This window comes from Trypanosoma theileri, assembly GCF_002087225.1.
Source record: "Trypanosoma theileri isolate Edinburgh chromosome Unknown TM35_Tth_11_V1, whole genome shotgun sequence".
In the NCBI taxonomy this organism is placed as follows: Eukaryota; Euglenozoa; class Kinetoplastea; order Trypanosomatida; family Trypanosomatidae; genus Trypanosoma; species Trypanosoma theileri.
Genome location: NW_021639853.1, coordinates 132,516 through 143,472, shown reverse-complemented (window position 1 = coordinate 143,472; position 10,957 = coordinate 132,516). Strand labels below are relative to the sequence as shown.

General features: G+C 40.7%; 6 protein-coding genes across 6 annotated transcripts; all 6 read right to left on the bottom strand.

The window, feature by feature from the left end:
- Positions 1-351: 351 nt before the first annotated feature.
- TM35_000111630 (uncharacterized protein) lies at positions 352-1,839 on the bottom strand (the record flags this gene model as incomplete). The annotated part of the gene is made up of 1 exon (XM_029024872.1): positions 352-1,839. One exon carries the CDS (start codon positions 1,837-1,839, stop codon positions 352-354), a length of 1,488 nt encoding a protein of 495 aa, XP_028883695.1.
- A 278-nt stretch (positions 1,840-2,117) lies between these two features.
- Positions 2,118-3,086, bottom strand: TM35_000111620 (putative actin-like protein; the record flags this gene model as incomplete). The annotated part of the gene is made up of 1 exon (XM_029024871.1): positions 2,118-3,086. The coding sequence occupies one exon, from the start codon at positions 3,084-3,086 to the stop codon at positions 2,118-2,120; it is 969 nt and encodes a 322-aa protein (XP_028883694.1).
- Positions 3,087-3,529: 443 nt separating this feature from the next.
- TM35_000111610 (ras-related GTP-binding protein) lies at positions 3,530-6,457 on the bottom strand (the record flags this gene model as incomplete). Its single annotated transcript, XM_029024870.1, has 1 exon — positions 3,530-6,457. The coding sequence occupies one exon, from the start codon at positions 6,455-6,457 to the stop codon at positions 3,530-3,532; it is 2,928 nt and encodes a 975-aa protein (XP_028883693.1).
- A 992-nt stretch (positions 6,458-7,449) lies between these two features.
- Positions 7,450-7,839, bottom strand: TM35_000111600 (uncharacterized protein; the record flags this gene model as incomplete). Its single annotated transcript, XM_029024869.1, has 1 exon — positions 7,450-7,839. The coding sequence occupies one exon, from the start codon at positions 7,837-7,839 to the stop codon at positions 7,450-7,452; it is 390 nt and encodes a 129-aa protein (XP_028883692.1).
- Positions 7,840-8,628: 789 nt separating this feature from the next.
- TM35_000111590 (metallocarboxypeptidase) lies at positions 8,629-10,149 on the bottom strand (the record flags this gene model as incomplete). The annotated part of the gene is made up of 1 exon (XM_029024868.1): positions 8,629-10,149. One exon carries the CDS (start codon positions 10,147-10,149, stop codon positions 8,629-8,631), a length of 1,521 nt encoding a protein of 506 aa, XP_028883691.1.
- Positions 10,150-10,468: 319 nt separating this feature from the next.
- Positions 10,469-10,921, bottom strand: TM35_000111580 (uncharacterized protein; the record flags this gene model as incomplete). Its single annotated transcript, XM_029024867.1, has 1 exon — positions 10,469-10,921. One exon carries the CDS (start codon positions 10,919-10,921, stop codon positions 10,469-10,471), a length of 453 nt encoding a protein of 150 aa, XP_028883690.1.
- Between the last annotated feature and the right edge of the window lie 36 nt (positions 10,922-10,957).

Sequence of the window (10,957 nt, the reverse complement as noted above, 5' to 3'; positions counted from 1 at the left end):
TTTTTTCTGTGCGTAAGCATGTGTATGTGTATGTGTATCTGTGAGCATGTTTCATTGTGTTCACACTCTTCTCTCACTTGCAACGCAACATTACAACAAAGAATTCCATCAACAATTCCAGCCAGTCTGCAAAATCCTTCATGATGTCTACTCACCACTCTTTCTCTTTATCTCTCTCTTTATCACCTTTCTTTCTTTCTTTCCTTCTCATCTTCACCCTCCACACACACACACACACACTTACACACACGTACAAATCCTTCGCAAGCCTTCTCCCTCTCCCTCTCATTCTATCTATTCTCCTCTTTCTGCTTGCGTTTTTTTTTTTTTTTTTCTTTCCCTTCACCGTTACTACAATTTGAGATCTGTATTCTTGTGTGTTTGTGACCGTTCTACGAGGAAGTCGTACCACTTCTCTTCCGGTTTCAGATCTATTGGGCGGAGTAGTGGAAGGAGGACTTCCCGTCCCACACGACAATTTTCACATGTATACGTGAGTTGTTTCAACCCATCCTCATCCTTTGTTGGCAGCTTTAACACCTCCTTTGAGAGTGAACAGGTGTAGTAGTGACAATCCATACACTGCAGACAGCGTGTACTCTGGTGTAGATCTCTGGAGGTGAGTACGATGCGTGTGCTATCCTCACAGTGTGGGCATTTCCACACTCTATAGTGTGCGCAGCCATTCACCAACTCTAGATATTGTCCTTTCGGCATTACGGCCCGCAGTGTGGCATCATCCCGCACGCGGTGCATTCCCGCATGACACTTTGGACAAACTGTGTCGAGGAGTTGACTGACGAGAACGGCAGTCGCCGCCGCGAAGAAGAGAACACCCGCGACGAGAAACGGCAGGGCACTGAAGCCGTACAACACCACACGACGGGCCTGACGAACACGATGGCGGGTCTCCGGTGCAAGAATCCGTGGGAGAAACACCGGACTCAACACCAACGAAGAAAAGGAAGAGGAAGAAGAAGAAGTATAAGAAGAAGGCCATGAAAGACGAAGACCTTTACTTTGCCAAAAAGGCCGCATCTCTTGCGCTTGTCGGGCCACCGCGTAGACAAGTTGCACCGTCGCATAACTCGCCCGGCCGTCCCGCACAAGCGGCTGGAAAATTTCCCGCACGGCGGGCTCCACAAAGTGCGGGCCGAAGAACTCTGACATGCCTTCACTCGCCAACAGCCGCACAGTGGCCTCATGTTGGGCAATCAAAAGAAGAAGACCATTACCACGTGGTTCGCCAATGCTCCAGTTAAACATAATAGAATTGGCAAAGGCGGCAGGTGTGGTGTAACCAACTGTAGGGACAAGTACAACATACATGTCCACATCACACAGAGATTGCATTCTGTCAATCGCCTGTTCAATCTCCATACGATCTTCACTGGTTAAAAGACCACAAAGATCACTGACACGTTTTTTGGCATATTTAGGTACCAATTCCCAAGGGCGATCAGTTTTACGATAGTGAATCTCATCAAAGGTTTGTATCGTCTGAAAGGAAGCAATAATTTCCTTATTATTACGCTGTCGACCAGCTTTTATATCCGCTGCTAAATCACGACTTTGTCCAAGTTTTGCAAGTGGTGAAAGAAGATCTACACCCACACCACGACGCGTCATCAGTAGAGAAGAAGAAAAGAAAGATGACCCACTACATGTTATAATAGAAACGAGATCATTACTTCTTCTTCTAGTACCACCACCACTACTGCTGCTGCTATTCATACTAATACCACCGCTGCTGCTCCTACCGCCATTCTGCAGATGGGAGTGAGCGCGGGAGACACACGCAGCTAGAGTAACACGGACGCCTACACACGCCCGTCGCATGCTGCGAAAATAAACCACTCACCCTTCTCGAAAAAAGAAGAAAAAAAAGAGAAGAAACAAAGATGTTGTTAAAAAAAAAAAATAAGAACACTCTTAATAAAAATAATAATAAAAATAATAAAAAAAAAAATATCACACACAGTGAGACAGTTAAGAAACAATACACTCAGAAGAATTGCCACCCACCCACCTTCCACTCATCATTGTTATTCCTCTCTGTCTAATGGTGGTGGTCATTTCTTACGGCTGCTAAATTCATTCCGTGTAATATATGCCTCTCAACATTTATCACCACGATAATGCAATAGTTGAAGCATATTTTCTTCTTCTGTCTGTGGTGATTGCCGTTCTATTGCCTGGAGTTCCAGATCTAAACGGCAAAGCTCCATATTTGTATGTGCCACAACGCGGTGATACTTTTCCAATATTCGTGTTAATCGCTCCTGCAAACTACGGGCACGCTCCTCATTGCGTCTACATAAGGCATGTAGTTTAGCCATATCATGTTCATTTTCGTTATTTTGACTATCAGAAATTGCATTAAAGACTTCTTCACACAAATTAGGAGTTTTATTGAAATGTGAATTCAACGTGTCGTGAATCTGTACAGCACGTTGAGAAAGTTGACGAACTTCATCGCCGTGAAGGATTTTTTGCCGTTGAAGTTTTACCAACAAACGAGTCGTTTCCTCCTTATCCGATTTGCCGCTGTTGTATAAACAATTTCTCCCCAACATATCTATCCCTTCTTTCATATGATAATAATAACGATAATTCTTTCTTCTCCCTTCTTCGCTATTCATATTACCAGAATCCTTATCCTTATCCTCCTCCTCCTCCTCCACATCGAGAAGAGGACCTTCTGTACATGGTCCTGATATATTACGCAAATCAATAAGAGACTCTGTTTTTAACTGCCGCATTGCCGCATCCAGACGTTGCATCGTCTCCCATAACTCTTTGCATTCACCCAAAGATTCCTGCAGACGACTCACACGATGATGAACTTGCAATGAGGGCCATGAGAGAGTTGATACCGTAGATGATGTCGTCATTGGTACACTATTTGTATTCACACATTTCTTCTTTGCTTTCTCAGCCTCACTCTCTTCTTGTTGTTGTTGTTGTTGTTGTTGTTGTTGTTGGTAGATGTCAACTTCTGATAGTAGACGGGCGAGGCGGTGTGAGAGACGCTCAAGTACGTCTTGGTAACATGAGGTGTTTGGAGCTAATGTGTATTCATTCATGGAATTCTGGTCCTGTGGCTTTTACCAATAAACACAACAGTCACAGAGACCCTTTTTCATAGAATAATGGAGTAGAAGAAAATAATAATAATAAAAGAAATCACCTGGTGAATGGAGTCCTTATCATTATTGCTGAAATAAAAGCCAATAAATAAAATGGTATGGAATATCACTTCTCTAGTGACTGTACACTCTGGTTGTGAGTCAATTTTATCCCATCCTCCCCCGATAGACTTGACACATTACTCTAACTGATTACCAATAATAATAATAATAATAATAATAATAATAATAATAATAATAATAATAATAATAATAATAATAAACTTGAAATACAATTCAATAGAAAAAAATAAAAATAAGAATAAATAATAATAATACACGTGAATTTTCTAAAAAAATAAAAAAAAATAAGTGAAAATATATATATATATATAACATCATCATCCAGTAAATGGTTTACCATGTACCTTTAAATCCTTCACGCGAAAACCTGGAATATCATTATCATCAGCAGCACCAGCAGCACCGGCAAACACACACCGCACACGGTCTACAGGGAATAGACGAGCACTCACAAGTACACTCATTGTCTGCACTCCCGCGATATCCCGCAGTTCTCCACTTCCCACCGTCATAAAGTCAGTGCCGTGGGCGTGTTTGACCTCCACTTCATAAGAGACGGGGCCAGCCCCACCACCCGGTGTAGTCACTGTGATGTACGATAAACTAATAGGTTTGGGAAAATCAAAAATTACACTATTATCATCTGCCGTACATGATGTTGTGGTATCGGTAGGTTTACTTTTGGAATCTTTTCCTTTTATCGTTCTCTTGGTGATTTCTACAGTATTATTGTCATCTTTTCCATTTAATTTCTTACTGGTGTTACCCTTGTTGTTCTTATTGTGATCATTCTTCTTTTTTTTTTCTACAGAAGACATTACACATAGTAAGGAGTCCTCTCCAAACAAATCCTCATCCCCATTATTATCCGTTTCCTCTACAGAAGTTCCACCTGACCGACGTGACGATATCTCTCTTTTTACTCTTGGCGTAGTAGTAATAGATCGAATACCACCACTATGGCTTCGTGGACGATGTGGAATCTTTTTCACATTCTCTGTATTTTCTCTTGAGTCGTTGCTACTACTAACATGATGATAACGAGAACGGGCAGCACGAGCCTCTGTATGTAGTCGTGGACTTATTGTATATTTTGATAAATTAGGCGATTTTGAATTTATAGTAGGATGATCATTCTCCTTATCATTAATACTGGTATTGACACTACTATTATGGCTACTGTAATTATAGTGGTGAATGGCAGTGGGAGTCGTCTTTCTGCCGCGTGCACTGGAGCTGAGACTACGCAGTTTCTGTGCTGTATGTTGACTCCGCATCATTGCGGATCGTGTGGTGTGAAATGAACGTCCTAATGGATCTTCATGCCGTGTTGTAGATACTCCAGCAGTATCAGCAGTACCCAACACTGTTGTTGTTGTTGTTGTCATTATTGTTGTTGTTGTTGTTGGGATAAAAAATACTTCTTCTCTGCTAGGGAACCGCAGTTTTGGAAAGGCCACCACACGGACTTGTCGAGTGTTTGCTTTGGCAATACATAACGGTCCAGTGTAGAGTGGAGACATATACGTTGGTGTTGTACCGTCGAGTGTATAGTGATATTCCACCAATGGATATGTACACTCTAAACGAATAGTACTATCATGTGGAGAATACACCACTTTAGGAGTATTGAGTACGATTGGTACTTCATATGTGATGATGGGAGACGCAAACTCATCTTCTGCAAAGGCGGCTATACGAATAACACGTGGTGGTGGTATACTACTACGCCATGGATGCCAAGCACGACCATTACCACAAGAATAAGAAGAAGAAGAATCATTAACTTCTAATGATGTAAATGTAGATGGTCCTCCTACATGATCTAATTCAATCGGTTGTATATAAAGAGGAGACTCTAGTGTTGGTTCACTACCATCTAATGTGTAATGAATATCACGTAATGTGAAAGGAATATCATTTGGCACAACCACAAACTGCCGCTTAACAATATCAAAATAACCCTCTGGAGGTTCAACAGTCGCGGGGACTTCCACTTCCAGTAATGTACTCGCATAGGCACAACGGGCCATACCACAAATACGAATAAGTGTACCTGGACGTTTACGTAACTGGCGAAGATCAATAATACCATTATTAGGAATTACAATATGAGAAGAAGAAGATGAAGATGATGATGATATTCTGCGGCAACGTGGATCTGTTCCATCTGTAGTCATTAAATAACGAACACCGGGTGTTACATGTATATTTAACTGCATCTCTGTTACGTTAAGTTCAGCCACTGGTTTAGGAACACGTAAATAAGATCTCAACATGTGATATTTAGCCGTCATTAGAAAAAGAGCCGCATTAATAGGTAGTGAATGATCTAGTGTGTGTATTAATTGCATACACTGTGTAGCTAATGTACGGGTATGATTTAAATTCCCTGAGAAGATCTCCATATATTTACTAGCTCCCATCTCCTGTGCAAGTTGTACAGCCTCTTTATGCGATACTAATACTTGTGAAGGTGTTGCCGTCTGTCGTACTTCCGCCATGAGTCCAATCACTATAATAGGCGTAATAGGCCAAAGAATACCTCTTGGTTGGGTATCGGCAAGATCTTGTTTAAGAACATCAAAGGCCCGAACGGCTTCTTCTTTCCACCAGCGATTACGAAGAGATTCAAATGTACGGCGGTCTGTAATGTTAAAACAGAGAATCATCACATCACTCGCAATACATAATTCCCCACGAAGAGAGGCCGTTACATCAGCTACACCAGGTACAAGTACGTCTAAGGATGGAAAAAAAAAGAGATCGTCATTAGACTTCTTCTCATTATCTTGTTTATTATTACTATTATTACTCTTCAGAGAGAGTATGTTAGCCTCATTGATTGGAGTTTTATCATCTGCAGATCCCAGTTCTAATCGGGATACAGCATCATCTTTTGAGTGTTTACCACCACAGAGAAGTGTAGCCAACTCTAACTTTGATTCTGTCTCCTCACCTAATAAAAGTAGACGGATGGATCTACGAGATTTATCCAAAATACTATTATTATTATTATTATTATTATTATTATTATTATTATTATTATTATTATTATTATTATTATTATTATTATCTGCAGACTTCAACGGAGGTCTCTCTCTTCCGGCGAGGTACGCACGACGTTGTCGGCGTAAATACAATGCGATCACATCGGCTGGTGATAACTGCATAGACTCTTTATTTTCCTTGATGAAGTGATCCAGCTCCTGGAGGGTCATATCACTTACGTGATGGTGTGCCATAAGCCCTAAATAATAATAATAATAATAATAATAGTAATAATAATAATAATAATAATCCCCACCCCACTATTTCAGAGGGAGCCACCATGCACAGAAAGAAAGAAAGGAAAAAAAGAGCATATTAGATAGATATTCAAACACATGCATTTATTCCAACTTAACTCCATCTAAATATATATATATATATTTAGATGGAGAAAAGAGAGAAACACAAATGAGGGAAGAAAGTGGGAGAAATGAAAGGAACTCAGTGAGTCAAACATGTCAATTCACACCGCAGCAACAAACACAATTGTACGAAGAAAAAAAAAAAAGAGAAGGAGGAATCAACAAGAGAGAAATACACAAATAAAAACAAACAAACAAAGTAAGAAAGAAAGAAAAAAAAAAGAAAGAAGACGTACAGAAAGAAATGAAAAGAGAGATGTCATAACAACTCACGGCAAGATCAAGGAAAGAGAGATAGAAAGAGAGAGAGCTTTAGAAGAAGAATAACCATCATAATAAGAAAAACATTTAAAAAAAAAAAAAGGCATTCAATTGGTGACCATCTGGAGGTATGTATTCTCTATCTAATAGCTTTCTTATTTCCTTTTCCCGTGTTTATTAGGTTTCTGCTTAGATCTCATTTCATTTCATTTCATTTCCACATCTTCCAAAAAACAGCAGTACCACCAATAAAGTATCTCATATACACAATATTTCCATTTCTTTCTCTTCTTCTTCTTAACTTTTTATTTAACACACACTCTCTCACTCTCTTTCCTCCCACTACTTGTTTGCCTTCTCTTAACTGTACACACAAACACACACACACACACACTCTCTTTCTTTCTCTCTCTCAACCCAACGGCACACCACCACTACTACTATCACTATCACTATCACTATCAATGACCCCCACACACATACAAAAACAACTCTCTCTCTCTTCTCTTCTCTTCTCTTCTCTCTCTCACTATTTCTGATTCTCTGTGTACATATTATTGCCCTTAAAGATCATATTCATCGCTGGATTCAGAGGGCGAGGCAAACACAAGTACACATGCCGTCGCTGCGAGAAACGCCTCGGAGGCGATGGACAAAATAAACGCCCCAAACACAATACTGCCGGTGTGGTACAATACACAGCTGAGAGCCGGTCCCGCCACCGCGAGAGCCCCGCCGAGGAAAAGCCCAACAACGTCCAGAAGACTCTCCTCAACAAAACTCCCGTGTGAGCGGCCGCACAACACCAATGGGAGTGGTGTGAGAAGTGAAAACATCAGCGGCAGCAGCGGCCGGGCATTGCGGTCCACTACAACAGTACAGGCAAGAATGGCAAAGAGTACCGACAGTACAAGAAGGGCAGCTGCAAACACTAACGCCCGTAATGTACTCATGTTTCTTTCCCTTTATATATATATATATATATATATATATATATATATTAGTTTGTGTTTGTTTGTGTGTAAAGAGTCAGCTATTTTACGCTTATGGTTTTCCGTACAGTGGAGGGGAGACTAGAATGAACAGATACGCCCCTCTCTACCTTCACGGATCGTACTATAAATATATATATATTTGAATATACGTATGCCTATACAATAACTTATCTCTCTCTCTCTCTCTGTTTGTCTAGACAATCCGCACGGTACTAATCACTTACTATACAAGAGCATATAAGTAACGTAAATTATACACATACATATATATATATATATATATATATATATATAAACAGCAAAAAAGAAAAGGGGAAAAAAGAATAATAAATAATACATGAGTATCAAAAAGAAAGACAGTAACAGAGATAGAGTAGGCCTACATTTATTCGTAGACGTAACATCATAACAACAACAAAAAAAAAAAAAAATTTCAGCAAAAGATATAGAGAGAATTTCTTCATAACAAAAAGTAGAAAAATGATTAAAAGAGGAAAAAAAAAAAAAATACAACAGATGGATGAACATTCGTAAAACACGTGTTTCTTCAGTAAAAAAAGAAACTCAGAAAAAAAAAAAAACAACAACAAAACCGTTCCCCTTAAGACAGTATGCTTTTCATGGTAAATACCAACATACAGAAAAAGATATATTTTTTAATGACAGAGAAGTGTAAACACTGCATAAAAAAAAACAAAAAAAAAAAAAACAAAAAAGAAATAAAAAAAAGCAAAGTAAGATAGGGAATTACCATACAACATTATCACGATAACGACGTTCAAGGTGTCTGCGGTAGTAAATTGGATTAAGTGGTTCTCCTGTTGCCCTTGTGAGTAATTCTTCTGTTTTGTATGTACTTCCATGCTGCCAAATCTTCTCATACTGCTTTACCAGCAAAGGTTGAAGATTACCACTACTAATACACTCATTCACATAATCACTACCAAGTTCCTTACGCACTGTATGCATCAACTGTGCGGCCACCATAGCCCCCAATGCATATGTAGGGAAATACCCATAATACCCAATAGACCAATGAATATCTTGTAAACATCCATCCTTGTCATTACCAAGTGTCTCCAGACCCAAGTATGCCTGCATCTTTTCATTCCATACAGCAGGAACATCCTCCACTGTCATGGTTCCTTCTATTAATCCACGTTCAATTTCATATCGAATGATAACATGCATTGTATAGCACAATTCATCTGCAAAGATACGAATTAATCCCGGTTTTACCCTTTGTGTATATCGCCGCATATTTTCCACTGTAAAGGCCGGCTGATCCCCAAATAACTCCTTCATCTTTGGCATCAAGTGTTCCATAAATGCAGCGGAGCGTCCAATCATGCGTTCTGCAAAAAGGGATTGTCCTTCATGTATACCGAGTGAACGGTATTTTGCGACTGGTTGAGTGGCCATGGATAGTGGTCCGCAGTTCTGTTCATACTTTGCATGTCCGGTTTCGTGAATAAGTGCCATGAGTCCCGGTTCAAACTGCGCCTCATCATACTTGGTGGTAACCCGTACATCACCTCTTACATTTCCACAGAAAGGATGTGTACTCACATCCTGTCGACCGGCCTCAAAATCAAATTCCCACAATTCCATACAGTAACGACTGAGTTCACGTTGGGCGGGAATGGGAAATGGTCCTTGCGGTTCTATTGTCTTTACCGGGTTATTTTCGCGTTTTGCCTGCACTTCCGCAATAAGATCTGGTAACCATGATTTAACATCATTAAATATCGCATCCAGACGATCCAATGACATACCAGGTTCATAGAGATTTAAAAGAGCCTCATATGGATGTTTACCACTCTTGTGAGCAAGTGCCGCACCAATATCTTTTGCAAGTTGTACAATTTCTGCAAATGTCGGCATCCACATATTGTAATCATTTGCCTCACGACTTTGTCTCCATATAGACTGAGCCTTATTTGTTAATATGGCCTTACGCTGCACCAGTTCATCTGGAATGAGGGTTTCCCGTTCCCACTCCATCTTCATCTCACGTAGATTTGCCGATTGGAGAGGCTTTAATTGTTGTTTCGCATCTTCCTTGAGTGCTTCTTTTAATAGAACTGCCACTTTAGGATCTGTTAGTAAAGTGTGAATGTGTGATTCAAGTTCCGCAACTGCAGCTCCACGTGCAGCTGCACCTTTTGGAGGCATCATCACTTGTGTATCCCAAAATCCAAGGGAGGTCATGTGTCGAAAGTGATACACCTTCGTAAAGAGTTTCTCAAGTTCCTTATATGCACTCATTTCTTTGTATTAAGGTAATAATAATTATTATAATAATATATATAAGTGCGTTTTTTTTTTCCTTTTATTCTTTTTTTATTCTTTTTTTTTTTCGTACCCCTTTTTTTTTCGTTTAATTCGTGATTGTAATGCTTGTGGTGTGAAAAGAAATGAGAAAACAAGGAAAAAAAAAGGAAAAAAAGGAAAAAAAGGAAACTAGACAATATCCTCCCAGTTCTTCTTTCTCTCTATTTCTCACATACATGAAAAACAAATTAGACCTTTCATCATAATCATTTTCCTTTCACTTCTTTCACTTCTCTCTCTTCCTCATCTCTTCTCATGCCGCTCCAGTCGCGAGCATCAAGACCTCATCCTTTACGGCCCGCACAAACGCCATGCGATCGGCGGCTGTCTGCAGTCGCCTCGCCGTCTTGCCGACACTAATGCACATGAGAACAGGCCGCCGCTCCCCCTGCTGCTGAATGGCCCCCGCAACGGCACTGGCGAGCACATTCGTGAGCGGGTGGTCGCGCAGCCCCAACAGACACTCGCAGGGCGTCGCCGGCATCGACGCCTCGCCGGCCCACCGACTGTTCCCGCCGCTGACGGGGCCGGACTCGTGCGGGTCCGACCGCAGCACAACGCCGGGGGTGCAGCTGTCGTCCTCCGTGAGGAGAATCCACACGCAGTCGGCAAAACACTGCTGCGATAAATGCAGGAGGGACTTCTCGTCGCCGAAAGTGAGGGAGCGCTGACGAAAGTGCACCAGCGGAGAGGCGGTGCTTTTCATCTCTAATCAAGTAGGGGGATTTTTTTTTTTTTTTTT